Source organism: Myiozetetes cayanensis, unplaced genomic scaffold (assembly GCF_022539395.1).
Source record: "Myiozetetes cayanensis isolate MyiCay16 unplaced genomic scaffold, myiCay2020 scf1, whole genome shotgun sequence".
In the NCBI taxonomy this organism is placed as follows: Eukaryota; Metazoa; Chordata; class Aves; order Passeriformes; family Tyrannidae; genus Myiozetetes; species Myiozetetes cayanensis.
Genome location: NW_026086604.1, coordinates 31,367,324 through 31,385,255, shown reverse-complemented (window position 1 = coordinate 31,385,255; position 17,932 = coordinate 31,367,324). Strand labels below are relative to the sequence as shown.

Below are 17,932 nucleotides of genomic sequence, written 5' to 3'. Positions count from 1 at the left end.
ACAGCAGCATTATTGAGTAAAATATTGCAAGTCCCAAAGGAGAAAGGAGAAAAGCCTTTTCTGCTTTAAGGAATGAGACACCAGGGGAAAAAGAATGTCATATTACTCAAGTAATGACATCCAAAATATATGCTCAGATTAAGAAGGACTACTATGGCAAGTCATGAAAAGTAGGTTTGGAGGGCTTCAGTTTCTCTGCAAATGATCTTAGCTGCTATCTAAATCATAAACCTAAAATTAGAAGGTGTGCATATTGCCTATAGCTTGAAAAGGAAATGTATCGCCTGGTGTCAGTTGACTGGAAACTGTTAATCCACAGTGTAAATTTAAAATTTGCTGTTTCAAAGGGCTTTTTTTTTTTTTTCATAGAAGCATAAAAATTTCAGTGACAAGGTTTGGTTTTGTTTTTTTTTTAATTCTTGCTGACTTGACTGGGAAATACATGATCTGAAGCACAAAGGGCTTCTGAAACATTCTGGAATAAGAATTTCTTGTAATTGTTTCATCAGTTTGGTTATGCACAGGTAGAGGTTTATATTCTGAAACTCTACTGAGTCCAAGGCACTTTCAGCAGTCACAGTTCTAGGATGTCCTACTCTTAAAGAACTCGGTTGGGATTCCACAGTTTGTATATTGAATATCATACCTATAAACTTTCTTGGTCTTTTCTTGATTTCTTGGATTAAAAATTAAAAGAATAAAGATTCAAATGAGCATTTAATCCTACAACAGGATTTATTACAGTGTCAGAATGATTGCTTCAAGCAAACTTAAATACCAACATATGTAAACAATCACTGCTGTGTTTATCTGATGGATCATCCCGAGTTATAAAAATTTACTCTAGGATAAAATGTGCTTTTACCCTGAGGTCCACTGCATATAGTAACATAGAACAGAGATGGAGAGACTGGAAGTGGGAGGAATTGTGTGTCAGAGACATGGGACTCTGCAGTGATACATTGATTTGGAAGCAGTATACTCTGTCCCTCCACAGGTGAATGCTGGTCTCCTTTTCCAATCACAAGAAACCACCTAAGAAAACTGGAAAGAAAACAATTCTACATTTTCTCAGACATCCCTAGTTATCAGCGGACCAAGGCAAACAAGATCTAATGAGGCAGATGAGAAAAGGGGACTTTGTACATCCTGATTCGTCTTCCAGACATGAGCAACCCAGGTTTTCACCTCTGAGTCTCTTATAGACTGTGGGAAGCAAGTTTGCCTAAAGGGTCCTACTACCAGCTCTGTAAGGTCTGTTGCAATCTGAGATTGTCAAGATCTTTAGTCCAAATCTATTGTCTATAGGCAAAATCTGCAACTCTGCCTGGACAAATTTCCCATTTTTGGAAGACTGTTTTCAACAAGAAAAAAGCTATCATCTAAAACAAGATGAAAGGAGCTTGTTAATAAAGCTGTTTCACCTTATGCTTGGTATCAGCATCATAAGGGAAACCAAAACATCACATCTCATCTGTATTTGTCTGGTCTCCCACTGTACAAGGAACATTATTGCACAATTCAAGTTGTAGAGGCTTATAGGGTTTCATTTGTTGAGGACATAGCTCTCCACCATCAAGGACACAGTGCCAACAGGGCACTTGTTTGATTGACTTCAAGCAATGCAATATCAGGGCAAGAGATGAGTGACGAAGCTGGTCCTCCTTAAAGATGCTTGGTTCTTAAAATTTTAAAGAAATACAGGTTAAGTAGGTAGAAGTGTCTTTTTTTCTGATGCATTAAAGCTACGTTTTTTTTCACATCAGTAAAGTTTTCATGCTGGATCAATTAATAAACTAGAAGAGATAAAATCTGAATGTGCTAAATTATTAGAATGAGTCCTATGCCACTGATGTCAACATTTTCATCCAAGTCAGTATTTCATTACTACATTTTTGAGTCAATATAGATTTTAGCTTATCAGCTCAGAGTAAAGCTGAAAGGGTGAAGGTACAATGAGATATCTCAAATTTCTGGAATGGTTACAGGGACACAGTAAATCCAGGTATCCTTCAGTGCCATTTCCACTGATCCTACAGGTTGGTACTGATACTAGTAGATTTTGATAACTACAGTCACCACATCTCCATTGATTCAGTCTCTGGATAGAGCAGGAAGAAAAAATTTCTGTGTTTTTTCTTAATCTGACACAGATCTTCTGGTTTAAGATGTGGTATGTCTCCTCCTCTATGTTCAGACTGCATTTCTTGTACTGTGTTTGGAGAGATAAGACTGAAATTGCTATCAAGTATGAGCAGATGTGAGGTAGGATAAGATGTGATAGGAAGAAGTTTTATTTCTTTAATTCCTGTGCAAAGATCAGAAGCTGTCACACCAGATAAGAAGCAATGGTACAAGTTTTATTTCTTTCATTCCTTTCATTGTGTTTAAAGCAATAAGGGGAAGAAATATGAAGTGTCTTGTGCATCTGCTATGCTGGTCATTGCTGGAAAGTCGCCAACTTCAGGTCTTCAGAAATGGATGATGCTTTGCCTCTATTGCTTAGGCTCACAGCTGAAAACAGCTATGCTGTACAGTGCAAGACTGCATTTGACTCCTGTCTCTCCCACCCCATGCATATTCCCTGCATTACTACTGCCATGTCACCACAGCTGTCCTGGCTCTGACCTTTTCAGAGCTGACTGTGAGAAATTATTCCTTAGTGGATGTTGCAAACACCTGAAATCAGGTCAGCCACCCTTTTCCTCCTTCAGTACTCTGGGTATAAAACTAGTATTTAGCAATGAATGCATAACACTGTTTATTTCATTAAAAAGATCAGAAAGTTATTCAAAGAGGCTGATTCAAGTAGGCCTCTTGTACTGGAGTCACCAAAAAATCTCTTTCTCTCTTATCTAAGGCCAAAAAAGATGAGAGAGGAGAACTAAAAGGAATACTCAGTCTATGAAAACATCAGTACAGATGTGCTGATGATGTCCTAAAGCTCTGTTTCTACAATTAGATATTTGTTACCATCTAATTATCTAAAGAAAGTCATAGTACCAAGATACTGCCATTGCTTTTGCTTGTCTTTAGTTACTCCTAAGAAGGTCTGAATGGCCTTTGGATCCCAAGACGTACCTGAACACCATTAGGAAACTTCGGCACAGAGAAATTAAAAGATCAGTACTATATAGCCCAGGAAATGAGAACACTCCTGTCTCTCATTCCGACCACAAGATGAAGCTATCTCTTTCCATACTGACCCTTTCATTCGAGATTACAAGCTGTCATTACTCATCAAAGAAAAAAAGGCAACGTAAATAGACAAAGAATGCCTCGGGGGAGCCTTTGCTGGAAAAATGCACGACGGGCAGGTGGCAGAGCCCAGGGTGAGCCCTGGCTCTGTGCCTGCAGGGTCCTTCCCGGCGAGCAGATGTGCCCAGCCCTGACGGGGGAGACACAAGACCTGCTCAGGCAAGGACCATCCTGCGGCTATAAACCGGCCAGGGGGAGCCTCGTGGTGCTCGGCAGGCCTGTAGGCGCAGGCTGGACCCTGCAGCCTGGGAGGGTCCTTCCCGTCCCATCTTCTTTCAACACTTTCAGTATTTGGTTCTGGGTAAGGCGCGGTTTGTGCCACGCTGCACGGAGCGATGCGAACGCCACCTTCATGCTTCCCTTCCTGCCCCTGTGTTTCTTGCTCGCCGCACTGGCAGGGAATCGTGATGCTGGGGGACCCATCAGCGCCTTGAATTCAGGAAGTTCAAGGACCCGCTGGACCTGTGGGCAGGGGCTGCCCACGGAGACCCTCACCGGGGTGCTCCGCAGGCACCGCCACCCGCGGTTTGCTTTAAACCAGCAGCTGGCAGAAGGAGCCGTCTGCAGGAGCAAGGGGCCCTCGCGCCGCTCCCAGCGCCATTCCCAACGCCGATCCTCGCGCTGCTCATTCCCAGGGCCGTTCGATCCCAACGCCGCCCTACCCGTGCACCTCGGCCCCGCGGCCACCGGGTGGCGCCCGCGCCCCGCCCGAGGGCGGCCGCTGCAGGCGGGGCTGTCCCAGCACAAATCCGCCTTTTCCAGCCTTTCCCGGGCGGGGGGAGTTCCCGCAGGAGGAGGAAGGGGGCAGCAGGGGCCCGGGGAGCCAGCTCTGTTGCGCCTTGAGAGACAGCGGGGCGGTGGGAGCCGGGGAGGGGCGGGGGCACCTCCGGAAAACTTTAAAGCAGGACGGACGCTGCCAAACGCCAAGAGAAGAGCTGCCCGCTCCCTGCGGAGAGCTCCTGGTATCTTACGGTGGTACTACTTCTTTATCAAATAAAGTAATACTTAGGAGTGAGTGAACAAGCTCAAAAAGCTGACTGTTGGACTTGATGTTAAAGGTCTTTTTCAGTCTTAGTCATTCTATGATTCTAAGACGGTGTGACTAGGTAACCTCCCGCTAGTCCTTTCTGTAGGCATATCTAAACACTTTTGAACCACTGTGCTCATCTCTCCTCCTCCGCCTCCCCCACCACCCCCAATTCCTCCCGCCCCTCCCTCCCCCAGAAAGATCCTTCCAAATCTTTCCTCTGGCAGTACAAGACTAAACCCATCATAGCCCTTTTGGCTGCATGTAAAGCCTTTTTGCAAACCAGTTTTTCGTTCACATGAATTTCTTCCTCTTGTTCATCTCTCCCAGCCAGCGGCCAGTTCTTCTCCAGGAGTCACTTTGGAAGAGAGCCAGGGATGTCTCTTGTTGGGAAACCCTTGTGCCAGTCAAAGGTGCTGGAGGCTGAGTGGGGTAGTCTTCCAATCCTCATTCAGGGTCAGAGGCACACCGGAGGATCTTTTCTGGGATTGTTTAAATTTGGGAACTGTGTCTTTCTAGGTCTGTAGGTATCCGAAGAGGATGCTTTCAGGAAAACTCCTAACTCCTAATTTGTTTATTCTGTTTTAAATGTTGAAGAAAAAAAAATAGAATTTTTTGGGCTTAAAATAATGACAGTGTAAAGGCATATCTGAAAAGTGAAAAAATAGTTTTTGGTTTTATATTTATTATTAGAGACATACAGTGAAAGCTTGGAAGAGGAAATGAGGATTGTTACATTGCGTTGATGCTTCATGTACAATGACATTTTAGTGTTAAACTGTTCTCACAAAAAATTATCTGCTGTCTTTGAATCCACTGCTACACTTGCCACTGTCTTGCACACTGAGGCATATATTACAAGGGAGGTGGATATAAACCTTAAATGACTTGCCTATTTTGCTCAGGAAAGTGGTGGAATCACCATTCCTGGAATTTTTTAAGAAAATGGCTGTGGCACTTGGTGATATGGTTTAGTGGTGAATGTGGCAGTGCTGGGTTAGAAGTTGGGCTCAATAATCTTAAAGGCTGTAAAAGATATGATTCATATTCATATCAGGTCATAAAAATATTATTCTATTCAGCTTCCACAGTAGGATCTACAGTGTAATGTCAGGATTTTCATTCATTTTGCTCTGATGTTAGATAACATCCATCCTGACTGAGTGTAAGACTTCTTTGTGCTGGATACATAAAAATGAAGGGAAGCATGGGCTGTGCCTAGAAGAGCTTACAGAATAATCCAAACCATAGATAAGACACAGGGTTCTGTGAACTAGAGACTTCAGTTGAAAATCAGAGATGAAGTCAAAACTACTAAATAGCATGAAGGGCTGTTCTTTTATACCAAGACTGTCCTCTGGCTATGAGGCCAATTGCCCTGGGCTAGGTTGTGTCCATTCTGCTTATGACTCTGCGCTCTCAGTCTCCAGAATAAGATGACATTATGTAAACTGTATATTGTGAATAATCCCTATCCGTTGCTGACTTGGAAACTATGTCTTGGCATTGCTTGGGGGAATGGCACATGGCCCACAACAAAACCACAAGTGTGCAGGGACCTCTCCAACAATGTAATAGCAGAAACACTGGAGCTGCAATGCTCAGAAATGCTTCTTGACATCATTTTTTTTAAACTTGTGACAGCTCCACAGGGCAGGGTTAGTGTAGGCTAAGGTACAAATTGTAAAGTGAGTATGTGGATGCTCTCTTACAAACTAAGGATATCCTCAGATGATGCAATATGAACAGCTTATGAAGGTAACTAGTGTTTTTACTTGGAGTGAGGGAGGGCAAAACCACAACTGTTTCATGCACATCTAGGGCTGTATCAAACCTAGAAAAAGGATTTTTTTTTTTTCTTATTTGGGAAGCCTGGTGAACAAAGATGTTTATGGCATAATTTGCATCACAAGTTCACGGAAATTACAGAGAATGGGAAAGAAATCTGAAATTGTGTTTCCCTGAAATAAAGGGACTGTTTTGGACTGTATCATAAGATAAGCAAACACCTCAAACCAGGATACTATTAGAAATAGATTGGTGTAGGGTCCTGCAATTATGAGTGAGAAATAACCTTCAAACCATATGTGTGCCGTACAATTATGACTTAGCTAGTATAAGACACACCAGACCTGTCTTTCAAGAGTTTTCAGTTCATGCTTCATGCTGTTAAATGTTAAACTTGTAATCCAAATACCTTTACAGACAGATAAATTTTATACACTTATCTCCATGTACCTCCAGCTGGCACTTTCATTTTTAATAGATGGAGACAAATTTACTCTCAGGGATGGTTCCTTATTATGGTCTACATGTATATGTTAGTCTGTTAGGTTCTGTCTCTAGTTACTCTTATGCACAGAACTTCACCAATTTGTCAGTTTAGCTTTAGTCCAGGGATCCTACAGAAAATTGTTCAGTTTTCTCTTTGTTTTCTTTCCCTGTTTTTCCCATGTCAAAAAACTGTCTAAGTCCTCCCCCAAATACCATAAGTTTTGCTCTGTTTCCTATGAAACATGGCAAGAATTGGGCACAGACCAAATGGATGTGAGGTGTGTTCTTCCTCTGTTGGAACTTAATTGTCATTCTGGGATTGGGGTGCCCCAGAGGTCTTCCTGCATACACAGGGTGACCTTTTACAACCTCCACAGTTCTACAGAACTATCCTAATAGACCTTTCAAGTCTCAAACATATCCAAATGTAGCTTGAAAATGTCCCACCAAGCAATATAAAACATTTCTTCAGGACTTCAAATCACCTTCCTAGTAAATAGCAATGTGTCTCTCTTCTCCCACCTTGCCTCCCCCCCTGCCTTTGAAGGTTATTGATGTCACACTGGAACACAGAGGAGGAGGATGAAAAGTGTTTTCCCGGACACCAGAAATCTGATGTAAACAAGATTAGAGCAAGTGATGCAAGGCACTTTCTGCTGCTTGGAGTAGGGACCACAGATTGCTCCCTGCAGCGGATTATCTTAGCACAGGTATTCAGTATCTCCCCAAAAGGGAAGCAGACAGGTCCAGACCATACGGGTGCCAGAGTGCAGGTAAAAAGATTTTTTGTGAACCATCTTTCCAAGATCTCCCTTTTAAAGAGTGAGAAACATTTCAGGCACGTATGTTTATTCTGAAGGTGGGATGAGGCACTTCTACCGAAGAAATGAGTGACATTGGATTTGTTTGGTTTTCCCCAAAGTGACCACAGACTGCATCTCTTCTGGCAGTTCATCTGCTTTCCTGAGGCTTCCCAGAACACTGACCTACTGCACTCCTCTTCAGGAGGGCAAGTGGGTCTTCCCTGAAGAAATGAATCCCAGGACAGTTGGAATCTTTCAGGTCCTTGTTGCAAAAGACTTCCGATTCAGTTTGATCCCCTTTTCTTCTAGATGGCATGCCCTCTTGATGACACTAAGGACATGAACTGATTTAAACTTCATACTGATTATATTCAAAGAATACAATAATTGCTTGTGCTGTTCCAATCTCAATTTTGTATGCCTACATTTACTCCTTTTACTGACTATGGGATTTACACTACTAATGATGTTGCTTCTGCCATCACAGCAACTTGGAATTAAAATCAAAAAGTGATCCATTAATTTTCTGATTACTATCCATTTATCTTATTCTTGTTGTTTCTGTGAAAATTACTCTAAGCTAAAACTGATGTTGTCCATGCCTTTCATATATGCTGTGCTCACTGCTCAGGTCTTCATAAACTCTTATAAAGTGATGCAGTCTGTTTGTTTGGGTTGGGGTTGTGTTTGTGTATGTATTCTGACTCATAGCTCTGCCTTCTTTGTTGTCATAGAGAACTTCTCTTGTCAGATTCTGAATTATTTTTAACCTTGGAAATGTGAATTCTTTTTAATAATTTCACCACCATGACAATATTGGGTGATTTCCTTTGCTTGCTGAATTCCAGTCCCATCGAGGTTAATTATAGTTCTTCTGAGTGTTGCCACATATTTCTAGTCCCAGATACAGACTCTCAGACTGTCAGCACCCCAACATTACAGGAGTGATTCTTCAGCTGTGCATCAGCCACAAGTTCTCAGTTTTGCTTGTCTTGTTGGATAGATAACTATATGAACCCTCCAGCTGTCTTTAACTTTTGTTGGAATTTTAACTCTAGTGAGACTCTCATGTGTTGCATTCCAAGTAAGGCATTTTTAGTTATTTTTTACTAATTTGCATTTACAAATTTTTCAGAGCTGAGGAAGAGAGTGAGATCCGTCCCTTCTTAGTACCTGAATACTAACCAGCCTGCACTGCAATAGCACAGGTCTCTGAATAATGTAGCAACTGATTCCACTGCACTCCTGCCAGAATATATTAAAAATATGGATTTAGATATTTAGCATTTGGAAGGCAGCTCAGCATCCCTCTCTGTGCACAGCAGAAAATATCTGTGTACACCTCTTTCAGCTGGAGTGAAGTATGATAAACACTGTCCAGTGGTGGAACCTAATTCTTAGGTATAGTTGCTATTAGTCATGGTGAGAATCTGCACTGCCATACCAAATGCAAATTTGTTATTATATAGAATTAGTTACTTGTGAAGAGGTGACTATTGCACAGTAGAACAGACAGCTTTCCAAGTTATTTCATCCAAATAATGTATTTATTATTTGCTTATAAGGTTACTGTAAGCTTATATTAGCGGGTGGCACTAAATTCCCCTTCTTCCTTCTTTTTAGCTTCCTTGGTTCATATAAAGTTCATACATTAAAACCTGCTTGTATCCCTCCCAACTTTAGACAGTTAACTGAAGCATTAGATATTTAACTGAATCACGCAGCTGGTCACCTTAGGATCCTTCTAGAGTAAATAAGGAGACAGAGTAAATTTCAGATACTTATTAAGATATTAAAATTGATTTCTTCAACTCCCTCTTTCTCCTGGGAGACCCCTATAGCAACTGTTCTTCTTACAGTCACCTTTACTTAGCCGATAAACTCAAAATTTTTATTTAGAATCCTTAGCGTATCTGAGAGTTCTTTAAATAGTATGTATATAAAGGCACTAAATGGGAAAGGTAAGGCTTAGGTATTTTTTATACACAAACTGTGTTTATTTTGCTCAGTTCAGAATTGTTAACATTTTCAATATGATGGATGTATTTTCCTTGTGTAACCAAACACATGCATTGGAAAGGAATGGTTTCAGGAGAGATGCTAATGATCTGCTCTATCAGATTCCCACACAGAATAGAGACAAAACAAAGTTCCACACAGCATCTATATCAGTCTAAAGTCATAAAAATATTTTGGGGAGACAAGTGTTTCTCCTTCTATGTGGACTGTCTGCCAGGAAAGTCATTGCAGGTATTCTGCCATTAGGATTTCACATGCAGGAGGTCTTGGCTGAATAGCAGTTGCAGATGATTTGACGTTTTATTTGTAAAACAGCTTTAATCTGCATAACTTTAATCTGCATAACTCTGTGGGATCAAGATGGGTTCATGCTTTACCTTGTGCCAAGGAACAAAGATGTCATAAATGTAACAAAAAAATCACCAAGTGTAAACTTGTCAAATCTAATAAAAATGTATGTATTTCTTACCTTCTGTGCTTGTGAACTGTAGAAATGTGAGGTAGTTTTGTATTTTAAGTCTCCCCTCCACACAGCTCTGGAATTATCCAGTCAAAGGAAATATTCAGACTTTAAAAATGAAATCAATTTATTCTATGGAGTTGGTAAAAACTTGATTAAAAAAAAAAGAAAAAAAAAGATGAAAAAGAAGAAGGACCAAAACACATTATCTTTCTATGGAATCTCAAATGGTCAAAAAATAGCATTTTAGAATGTTTTGATCGCTTCATTCATATAAAGCACTGAACTGAATTTTAGCTGTTTGTGAGTTTCAAAGGTTTCAAAAATGAATGCATGTATTTTTGGTATGTCTTCATAGGTGAGGAATGCCAGAACACGTGACCTACCTGGCACTTCCCTGGAAAGATGGCAGCCCTCATCTCAGGACAAATCCACAAGGAGCCTGTTCAATTGCCTGAGCTTTTTCCCAATCGCATAATGCCTCTCATGGAGAGAGAAGATGATTACTTTGCTTTTTAAAAGAATATTTATGAACCCAAGGATTTAAATTAATGATTTGAAATATAATATCCTTGTTGGAGAAATCCAAACATCCCTAACCGCCATATTAAGAGAAATATACACTAAGACATGTATCTCTGTATAGACGTGTTTAAAGGAAAGAACTTGAGTTTTATACAACATTCAATATCTAAAAGCTGTCATTTTCTCTCCAGTTTTTGACCTGAAATGTCACCTGTGGCCGTTGTTTACTTCTACTCTAAAACCACTGACAGTCTGTTGGGGTACCATGTATCTGTTACCATAACAAGTGCAGGAAGTGCATTCATTACTTTATGAAGAAAGTATTTTTATATATTATGTAGGCACAAAATAAAAAGTATTTGAGGTCATGTAGTATGGTGCATGGATGGAAGCAATCCTATGTTTTACTTTGTGTTACACTCCTCACCCCCAGTTTTGACCTACTGTATTTACTTAATATAACCACTTTATATTTGGGAATATACCCCGAACATTTTTTTTCCATTACTTTGCATGGACCTTTCTATACTGTTTAAACTTCTCCAGCTTTCCTTGTTTTTCTGATCTCCAAGAGTCATTAACCAATTAGAGCTGGGATCAAGGCCAAAACCAGCTAAATATCACAACTGAGATTATCTCAAGTGGTACCTTAGTTAAACTGCTGAATAATCTTTTCTCTAGGGTTTAGATAAACATTGGCTGAGTTTTCTTATAACTTATGCCTTCCTAAAGGTCCTTCCTTTTTGCTTTACTGTTTATGTTCTTTTCTTTTTATAAAGCTTCCTAGAGAAGGTCAGTTGAAGTACCACCTCAGTTACATAACTGCAAATCAGGATAGCCCCCTTCCTTCACAGTCTTTATCTGGAAAAAAAAAAAAAAAAAAAAAAAGGAAGATAAGTTATATTATAGCCTCTGGACAGCTTGCCCCAAATCACTAAAAGCAACCATTTCAGCAGATCTTGGACTAATTGCTCATCTTATTTTGCTGTGACTCTGGATTATTTTAAATTTCACAAGAAGAAAAGCCATTATCTGCAGTTTGCCTACTTACAAGACACCACTAATAGTCAGTCTTGGGTTTCTATGCAGTATGTCAAACCAGAAATCCATGATGTAGGATGATCTGACAACGAAATAGGTTAAACTTTTCCTTGTTAAGCAAACATTTCTTCCTCCTCACTGCTTATATGAGGAAGATGTGGCTTTTCCTTCTCTAAAAAAATTCTGTCTTCCTTACTGTGAGTTAACCACCGGTGAAGTCTTTTGAGAAAAATAAAATCTTAGGAGTTTCAATCTTAAAACAGGAAAATTCTGCTCCAACTAGGAAAACTCATCTGATTTTCCCACTGCAAAAATACAAATAAAAGCAAAACAGACTACAGATAGAAATGTGAAATGACAAAGAACAGCAAAACAAGCTATTACAGTATATGATATCGATTTCTTAATCTACATTTATTTATATTTCTCCATCACAGAAGAGACTGTTACAATGCATTCTGTAAATGGTAAAAATGTGTCTTTCCCTGCTTATTGATATAGTGCTGTGCCTCACGTGAAATGTTTGGGGTGATAATGTTCTTATCTGACTCTGTTGTGTAGATGTATCTGCTCTAAAGAGGTGAGGAAGATAACTGTGTTTACAAAAGCAGGTTTCACGAACATGCATTACAAAGACGCTCGCATATGGATGCAGACACACAGTATCACAGTGCCAGTAATTCATTGTAACCAAACCTTTAATGTAATTTATAAAAAAATAGAGTTATTTACATTTGCAACTTATTTGATGGCGTCTTCTTTTATTACAACATTTTAATCCGTTAAAAAATGACACTGTAACTCATTTGAGAGCAAACTTTTCATAGATAAGCATAACAGTACAGTAAAAATATTTAAAACATTGTGAATTCTTGTTATTTTGCAACATCATACAAACTCATTCTTTTCAACAACATGCACCCTTGCCATACAGTGAGCAAAATTCCCTTCTAGATTAAGGTACAGAAACTCCACCACAATTTTAGTGACAGTCCCACATCCTTACATGTGGCACTTCAAGATATAACCAAAGGAGTTAGTTTAATTCCAATGGATGGTAGCCTAAAGGCAGAATGTGGCCTCTTACACAGTTTTAAGAAAACTCTGGTTAGAGGGATGAAAAAAAGAAGTATGACTATAGTTATTGCATAGTTGCAGTAAACCAAATGCATGACTACAAAGGCCATCAAAATATATTATAAATCTATCTGAGTTTCAAAGCTACTTTAAAATACTGTTTTGATTTACAATACAAATAACACTGTTCAGGGTTAGTTTGTAGAGTTGTATTTTGGTCCATGCTGCTAATTCTATATCATTATATTCCTCTCTCATTAAAAGCCTCAGAACAGTAGGTCCTCAGGTAGGGGCAGGAATGATGAAGCCAAGTCTCGGACTTCAGCTGCTGCAGTCAGTTCATAAAAAGTCTAATTTCAACTGCCTCCCTTCTTTACTGCTTTAAGTAAACATCCCTCAGAACTCTAAGGGAAAAGAATGACAAGGGACACAGATTTAACACTGTTATAGATGGGGGTTTGTCCCCATCTTCGAGTCCTGAGCCGATAAACCACAGCTCTTAAAAATATCCATCCCATTAAAAAAAAAAAATCAAAACCAATTAAAAATCCTCAATTTACTCTGACTATGCGGTAGTTCCACATAATCTGCTGGCTGTAGAAACTTCTTTGGTGTCAGAGTCAGGTCTTCCTGAAACCACAAATGGCCAAGTCTGTAAGCAAAAAGAAGAGGTATTTCATATTTAAAAGAAAGTTTATTCTTGTATGAAACTGGAGCTTTATTACTGATAGATGTCTAACTCTGGTTCAGTTGCAAACACGTCATCATGTTTTAGTCCCTGTGGGAAGCACAGAGAGAGCTGAGCTCCTCTTACAAATATTTTCACTATGTTTTTCATTATAATTAAATGCTCTGCAGAAGGGCTGCAATGGTCAGCAACAGATTGTTCTCATCCAAAATGCAACGCTTCCCTTGCCTTGCAACTGTTTGCATCATTTAATAAATAAAAAGCATATAAAATACTCAAAAACAATCACTCTACTGTATATAAGAAACCTTTTTACCCCTGTGACCAAGCATCGGGCGTTTAGTTTTGGCCCGATGAACTCATGACGGCTTGCCTGGTGCTCCCGGCCAGCCCGCAGACCGAGTTACTCCTTCTTAGGACACTAAGCTTGCCTAATGCCCGAGGAATGTAGTTCTTTAAGGTCCCCTACTCCAACTCCCTAGGACTGACACACCCGCCACCACCCAAGGCCGAGCCCGGCGCTCGGGTCGCCCCCGGGGCGAGGGTGGCTGGGGATTCACGAAGCAGCCCGGTCCGCCCCGCCGCTTCTTCCTGGGCGGGCACGGCCTGAGCGCTGCCAGCCGAGACCCGCGGGGCCGGGCCTGCGGGGCTATCCCGGACGGCCCCCCGGGGGTTTTCCGAGGGTGCCCCTCGCCGCGCATCCCGCCCCCGCGCCCCCCGCGCCGCGCGTACCAGGTTGACTGGATGGACGTAGCCGTTCTCGTAGCGGTCTTCCTGCAGCAGCTGCCGGAGGTGGGCGATGTAGCTGGACGCCAGGCGCAGTGTGTCCAGCTTGGAGAGCTTGGTGTCGGGCGGCACCCACGGCAGGCTCGTCTTCAGCCGGGAGAACGCCTTGCTCAGCACCCGCATCCGCGCTCGCTCCCGCGCGTTGGCCGCGTTGCGCTGGGACTGTTTCCCCTCGGGCGGAGGCCCCCGCGGCCCCGACGCCGCCTTCTTGCCCCCGGGGCCGCCGCCCCGCGCCCGCTTCCTCTTGCAGCCGCTGCCCGCTGGCCCCGCCGCGCAGTTGCCCTCGCCGTCCTCCTCCTCCTCTTCTTCCTCCTCCTCCTCCTCCTCCGCCGCCGAGGAGTTGTCCCCCGAGGGATAGAGCTCACCGCGGGGCTGGCGCTTGGCCGGCGGCTGCGGGTAGTCCAGCTGCAGCGCCCGCAGGTCCATCTCGGGCAGCTCCTCCGCCTCGCTGCCGGAGCCCGTGGACATGGCCCCGGGCGGGCAGGGAGGCGGGCAGCGCGGCAGGCAGGAGGGGGCGGACGGCCGGGGCGAGTCGGCCCAGAGCGGGGCGTCCCCGCCGCGGAGAGTTCGTACCGGGGCGGGGGCGCGGGGGGCGCGGAGGGGATGCGCCCCTTGACAGCCCTATATATCGGGTGTCCGAGGAGCGAACCATCTGCCGGGCGGAGGGGAGGAGAGGGGCGCGGGTCGAAAGCAGCGAAGCTCCGCGCCGGGGGCGGGGCCTCTCCGCGCTGTCCCGCGGTCCGCGGCGGAGCGCAGAGACGGACCCGTTTGTGGGGCACACACATGCGGGAACATGCGGGGATGTCTCCAGGTGCGTGTGCTCCTGGGAGTATCGCCGCCGAGTGAATAAACTCCTTTCCTCTGGGACAGACCCCTCTCCTCGCCCCGGAGGATGTAAAATACTTCCAAGGCTCTTCCCGCCGGTGTTTTCGCGGGTAGCGGGGCACTGCTCCCTGCCTCTATGGCTAAGCTCTACCCGGGACTGCTCCCAGCCCACCTACACTCGCTCCCTTTCTTGCTTTTCGAGGGCGGAGGATTTTCCCAACATATGAGATGGTGCGCAGCCCCGCTCCCCGCAGCCGAGCGGTGTGGCAGGACGGGGTCCCCTGCCCGCTGCCTGCCCAGCTCCGGGAAGCGGCTGTGCGATCCCCGTGCCGCCACCGAAGCGGGCAGAGGCAGCAGGAGACGCGGCACCCAGGGGTGGGTGTGCGATATGTGGGGAACAATGCAAAAAGTCGCTGGGAACGTGTGTACTGTGGTTTGATAGCGTCAGTAATTTGGGGTGAAGACGGCAGCGTGTCCAAGGGCTTCTCCGTCCTCAGAGTAATTAATTAAAACCTAGTTAATTTGGCTATGTCCACCTCCGTGTCACAGAGCAAACGAAAAGAGAGCTTTTCAAGCTACTGGCAGGCTTTTAAAACAACTTCCATAGTAGAGTTTTTAGAGAGTCCATAGGCGAGTGGAGGACTCTATATCCAATGGAAATACTGATATGCAAATTAAACAGGGGTATAAATAAATTAAAAAAAAAAATCAACTTGTATCCCTCAAAACATCCCTTCTTTTCCAAATGAAGAACGAGCGCTTGATTCCTCGCTGGCCTTCACAGCCTGGATAGAGTTAAACAGAATAAAAATGCAGTTCTCGGAAAAGAACCTAATGACTACAACAGGTGGAAAGATCTTGTCCCGCAATTTTTGCTCACGCTTTTTCTCTTCCATTTCCCTCCCGGCCAAGCGGAACCTTCCCAGCTGCTGCCACGCAACTTTCCTGGCACCGCCGGGTGCCTTTGCACCTTTACACCCAGCGTTTTGCTCCCCTCTCCGGCAGCCTTGCGGGTTCACTGAGGCCACTTAACGCTGTGCAAACCCCAGCTTCACCCACTGGGGCTACAACCACATCAGAGCCGGGTTTAACGGCAGCCTTTCCAAGTGAAACTTGACATTTCTTGAACCACCTAAACAGGCAGCTGATCTTGCAACTGGATCTCTTGAACTTGGTTTGACACTACGATGCTCAGGCTGGGTCCCACACGCTGCACGGTGAAAGGGCAGCGCGCTGGACCTGGGGGTTGCTCTGCCTCCCCCAATTAGCCTACATTATCCGTATAAATATATGTATATATATATATATATAAAAGATACTGCAGGGAAGGAGATATAGGTTTACTTTTTACCCCCATCTGGGTTGTTTATACAGGTGCGGGCTGAACGCTTTCCCTGCTAAAGATTAATGGGAGAAAGTGCTGAATTTCTTTAAACAAAGAAGAAAATGGTACCCAGTCTTAAAAGCCACAATGGCTAATCTCACCTTTCCCGCCTATCTCTGCCTCGGCGGATTAAAGGCGACATATAATGGATACTTTGGTCATTTAACGAAAGGATTGGGGGCGTGTGGAATAGCGAGATTCTCAGATCGTCTTTGCCTACTTCCTGGATGAGAAGGAAATGGGAAATGCAATGGAATAAATCTGGAATGAACGTCAGAGGTTACTTCGGATTTACTCCCAACGAAACCGAGCAGACCTGACTCCTCTCACATCTATCAAACCGCTAATTTCTGCGATCCTGACGAAGATATCATTTTCAGGACAAAGTCTTTGATGGGGCCGGGGCATTACATCATGCTTCCATTTGTCAAGACTTTGATCCTTACGGTCTCCGTGCTGAGCGAGGAAAAAGCCCCTGGTACACCCGGGCAGCATTTTACCGTTATCAGGTGCAGTCCCTTTCCCCTTTCTCCGTTAAAGGTAAATCCACGATCTGTGCCCGAACTCCGAGACCAGCATCCTCCATTGTGTCACGGTCCACCCCTGCACGCTGAGTGTGGTGCCAAGGCAGCCTGGGTTTGCAAAGCCCAGCGTGTGCATGTCAAGGGATTGGAGCAGCAGCTAAAACCGTTCCGGCGTGGGAAGAAGCTGCAGAAAGGCTCTTCCCCAGGGAGCATTGCCTCTGGCACCGTTGTTGGCCCTGAGGACACAAAAAGCTGGCCTTCACAGCATTTCTCCGCTTAAGGGAGATCCCTGAACTGGGGAGGTGCACTGGAACGGAGTTGGATTTTTTTCTCACACTTTCCCACAAGGCATTTTGGTAAATAAATGCAACCAACTCACCCATGAAACAAGGAGTTCATGAAAACTAGATTTATCCTTTGTTTTTTTACAGCAGATGAGGGCTTTTCGTGCCGCACCTGAGGACCGGCAAGGGCGAAGAGCATCCCCGGACAGGCCGGGCGGCGCCTGTGCCCAGGAGCCGCAGCCTCCGTGGCAAAAGCGCGGCTCTAACACCCCTGCGGGTGCCTGGGATGAGGCAGGGGGGGTATAATCCTTTAATTTCCTTTCTAAAGTTTCAGAATAAATTATAGCAAAAAGTAAAAGAGAAAAAACCTGAGCGGAGGCCAAGTCTGTAAAACCCAGGTTATCTCCGAAGATGGGAGGGGAAACTGCTAAAAGCCCCGTGTCTTTCGCCTTCATCCTCTGGGGTGTTGGCAAGGACAGAGCAGGGTGGAGAAAGAAGATGATGTGTTCTCGATTTAGTGCTTTAAATAAGGCTTTCTTTTGACATTTGTCCTGTCTTCGAACGCAGCAGTGTTACCGAGTGACTTCACCCCGACCTGAAGTGCTCTTACACATTTTCAGAAAGACCTCAATGTAACAAGGGTGGTTTTATTCCTTTTCCCGAGGTGGTGAGAAAGGCGGGATGCCTGGAGGAGATGAGAACGGGGTCTGGCAAGAGCTTTTAGGCTTCGTCTTTCCACAAGCGCCTAAAACACACATCCAGGCTGCGTGAAGGGCGTGCAAGGCTTTTGCCACGAAGGGATGGATGCTTGACATTGCTGGTCCAGTAGGAAAAGCAGGTGGATGAATTTTACCTTTGCTGAATGCCACCTAGAGCAAAGACGCCTATGCATGGCTCAGATCCCCCGGTAAAGGCACCGAACGAAGGGAGAAGTATGTGGTGTTCCTCATTCCCCCA

General features: G+C 44.0%; 1 protein-coding gene across 1 annotated transcript; it reads right to left on the bottom strand.

Annotated features, from left to right (window-relative positions):
* Positions 1 to 12,608: 12,608 nt before the first annotated feature.
* Positions 12,609 to 14,426, bottom strand: MSC (musculin). Its single transcript, XM_050317953.1, has 2 exons — positions 13,905 to 14,426; positions 12,609 to 13,136 (listed from the first exon to the last, which is right to left on the bottom strand). Exons 1-2 carry the CDS (start codon positions 14,424 to 14,426, stop codon positions 13,050 to 13,052), a joined length of 609 nt encoding a protein of 202 aa, XP_050173910.1. The 3' UTR covers positions 12,609 to 13,049.
* Between the last annotated feature and the right edge of the window lie 3,506 nt (positions 14,427 to 17,932).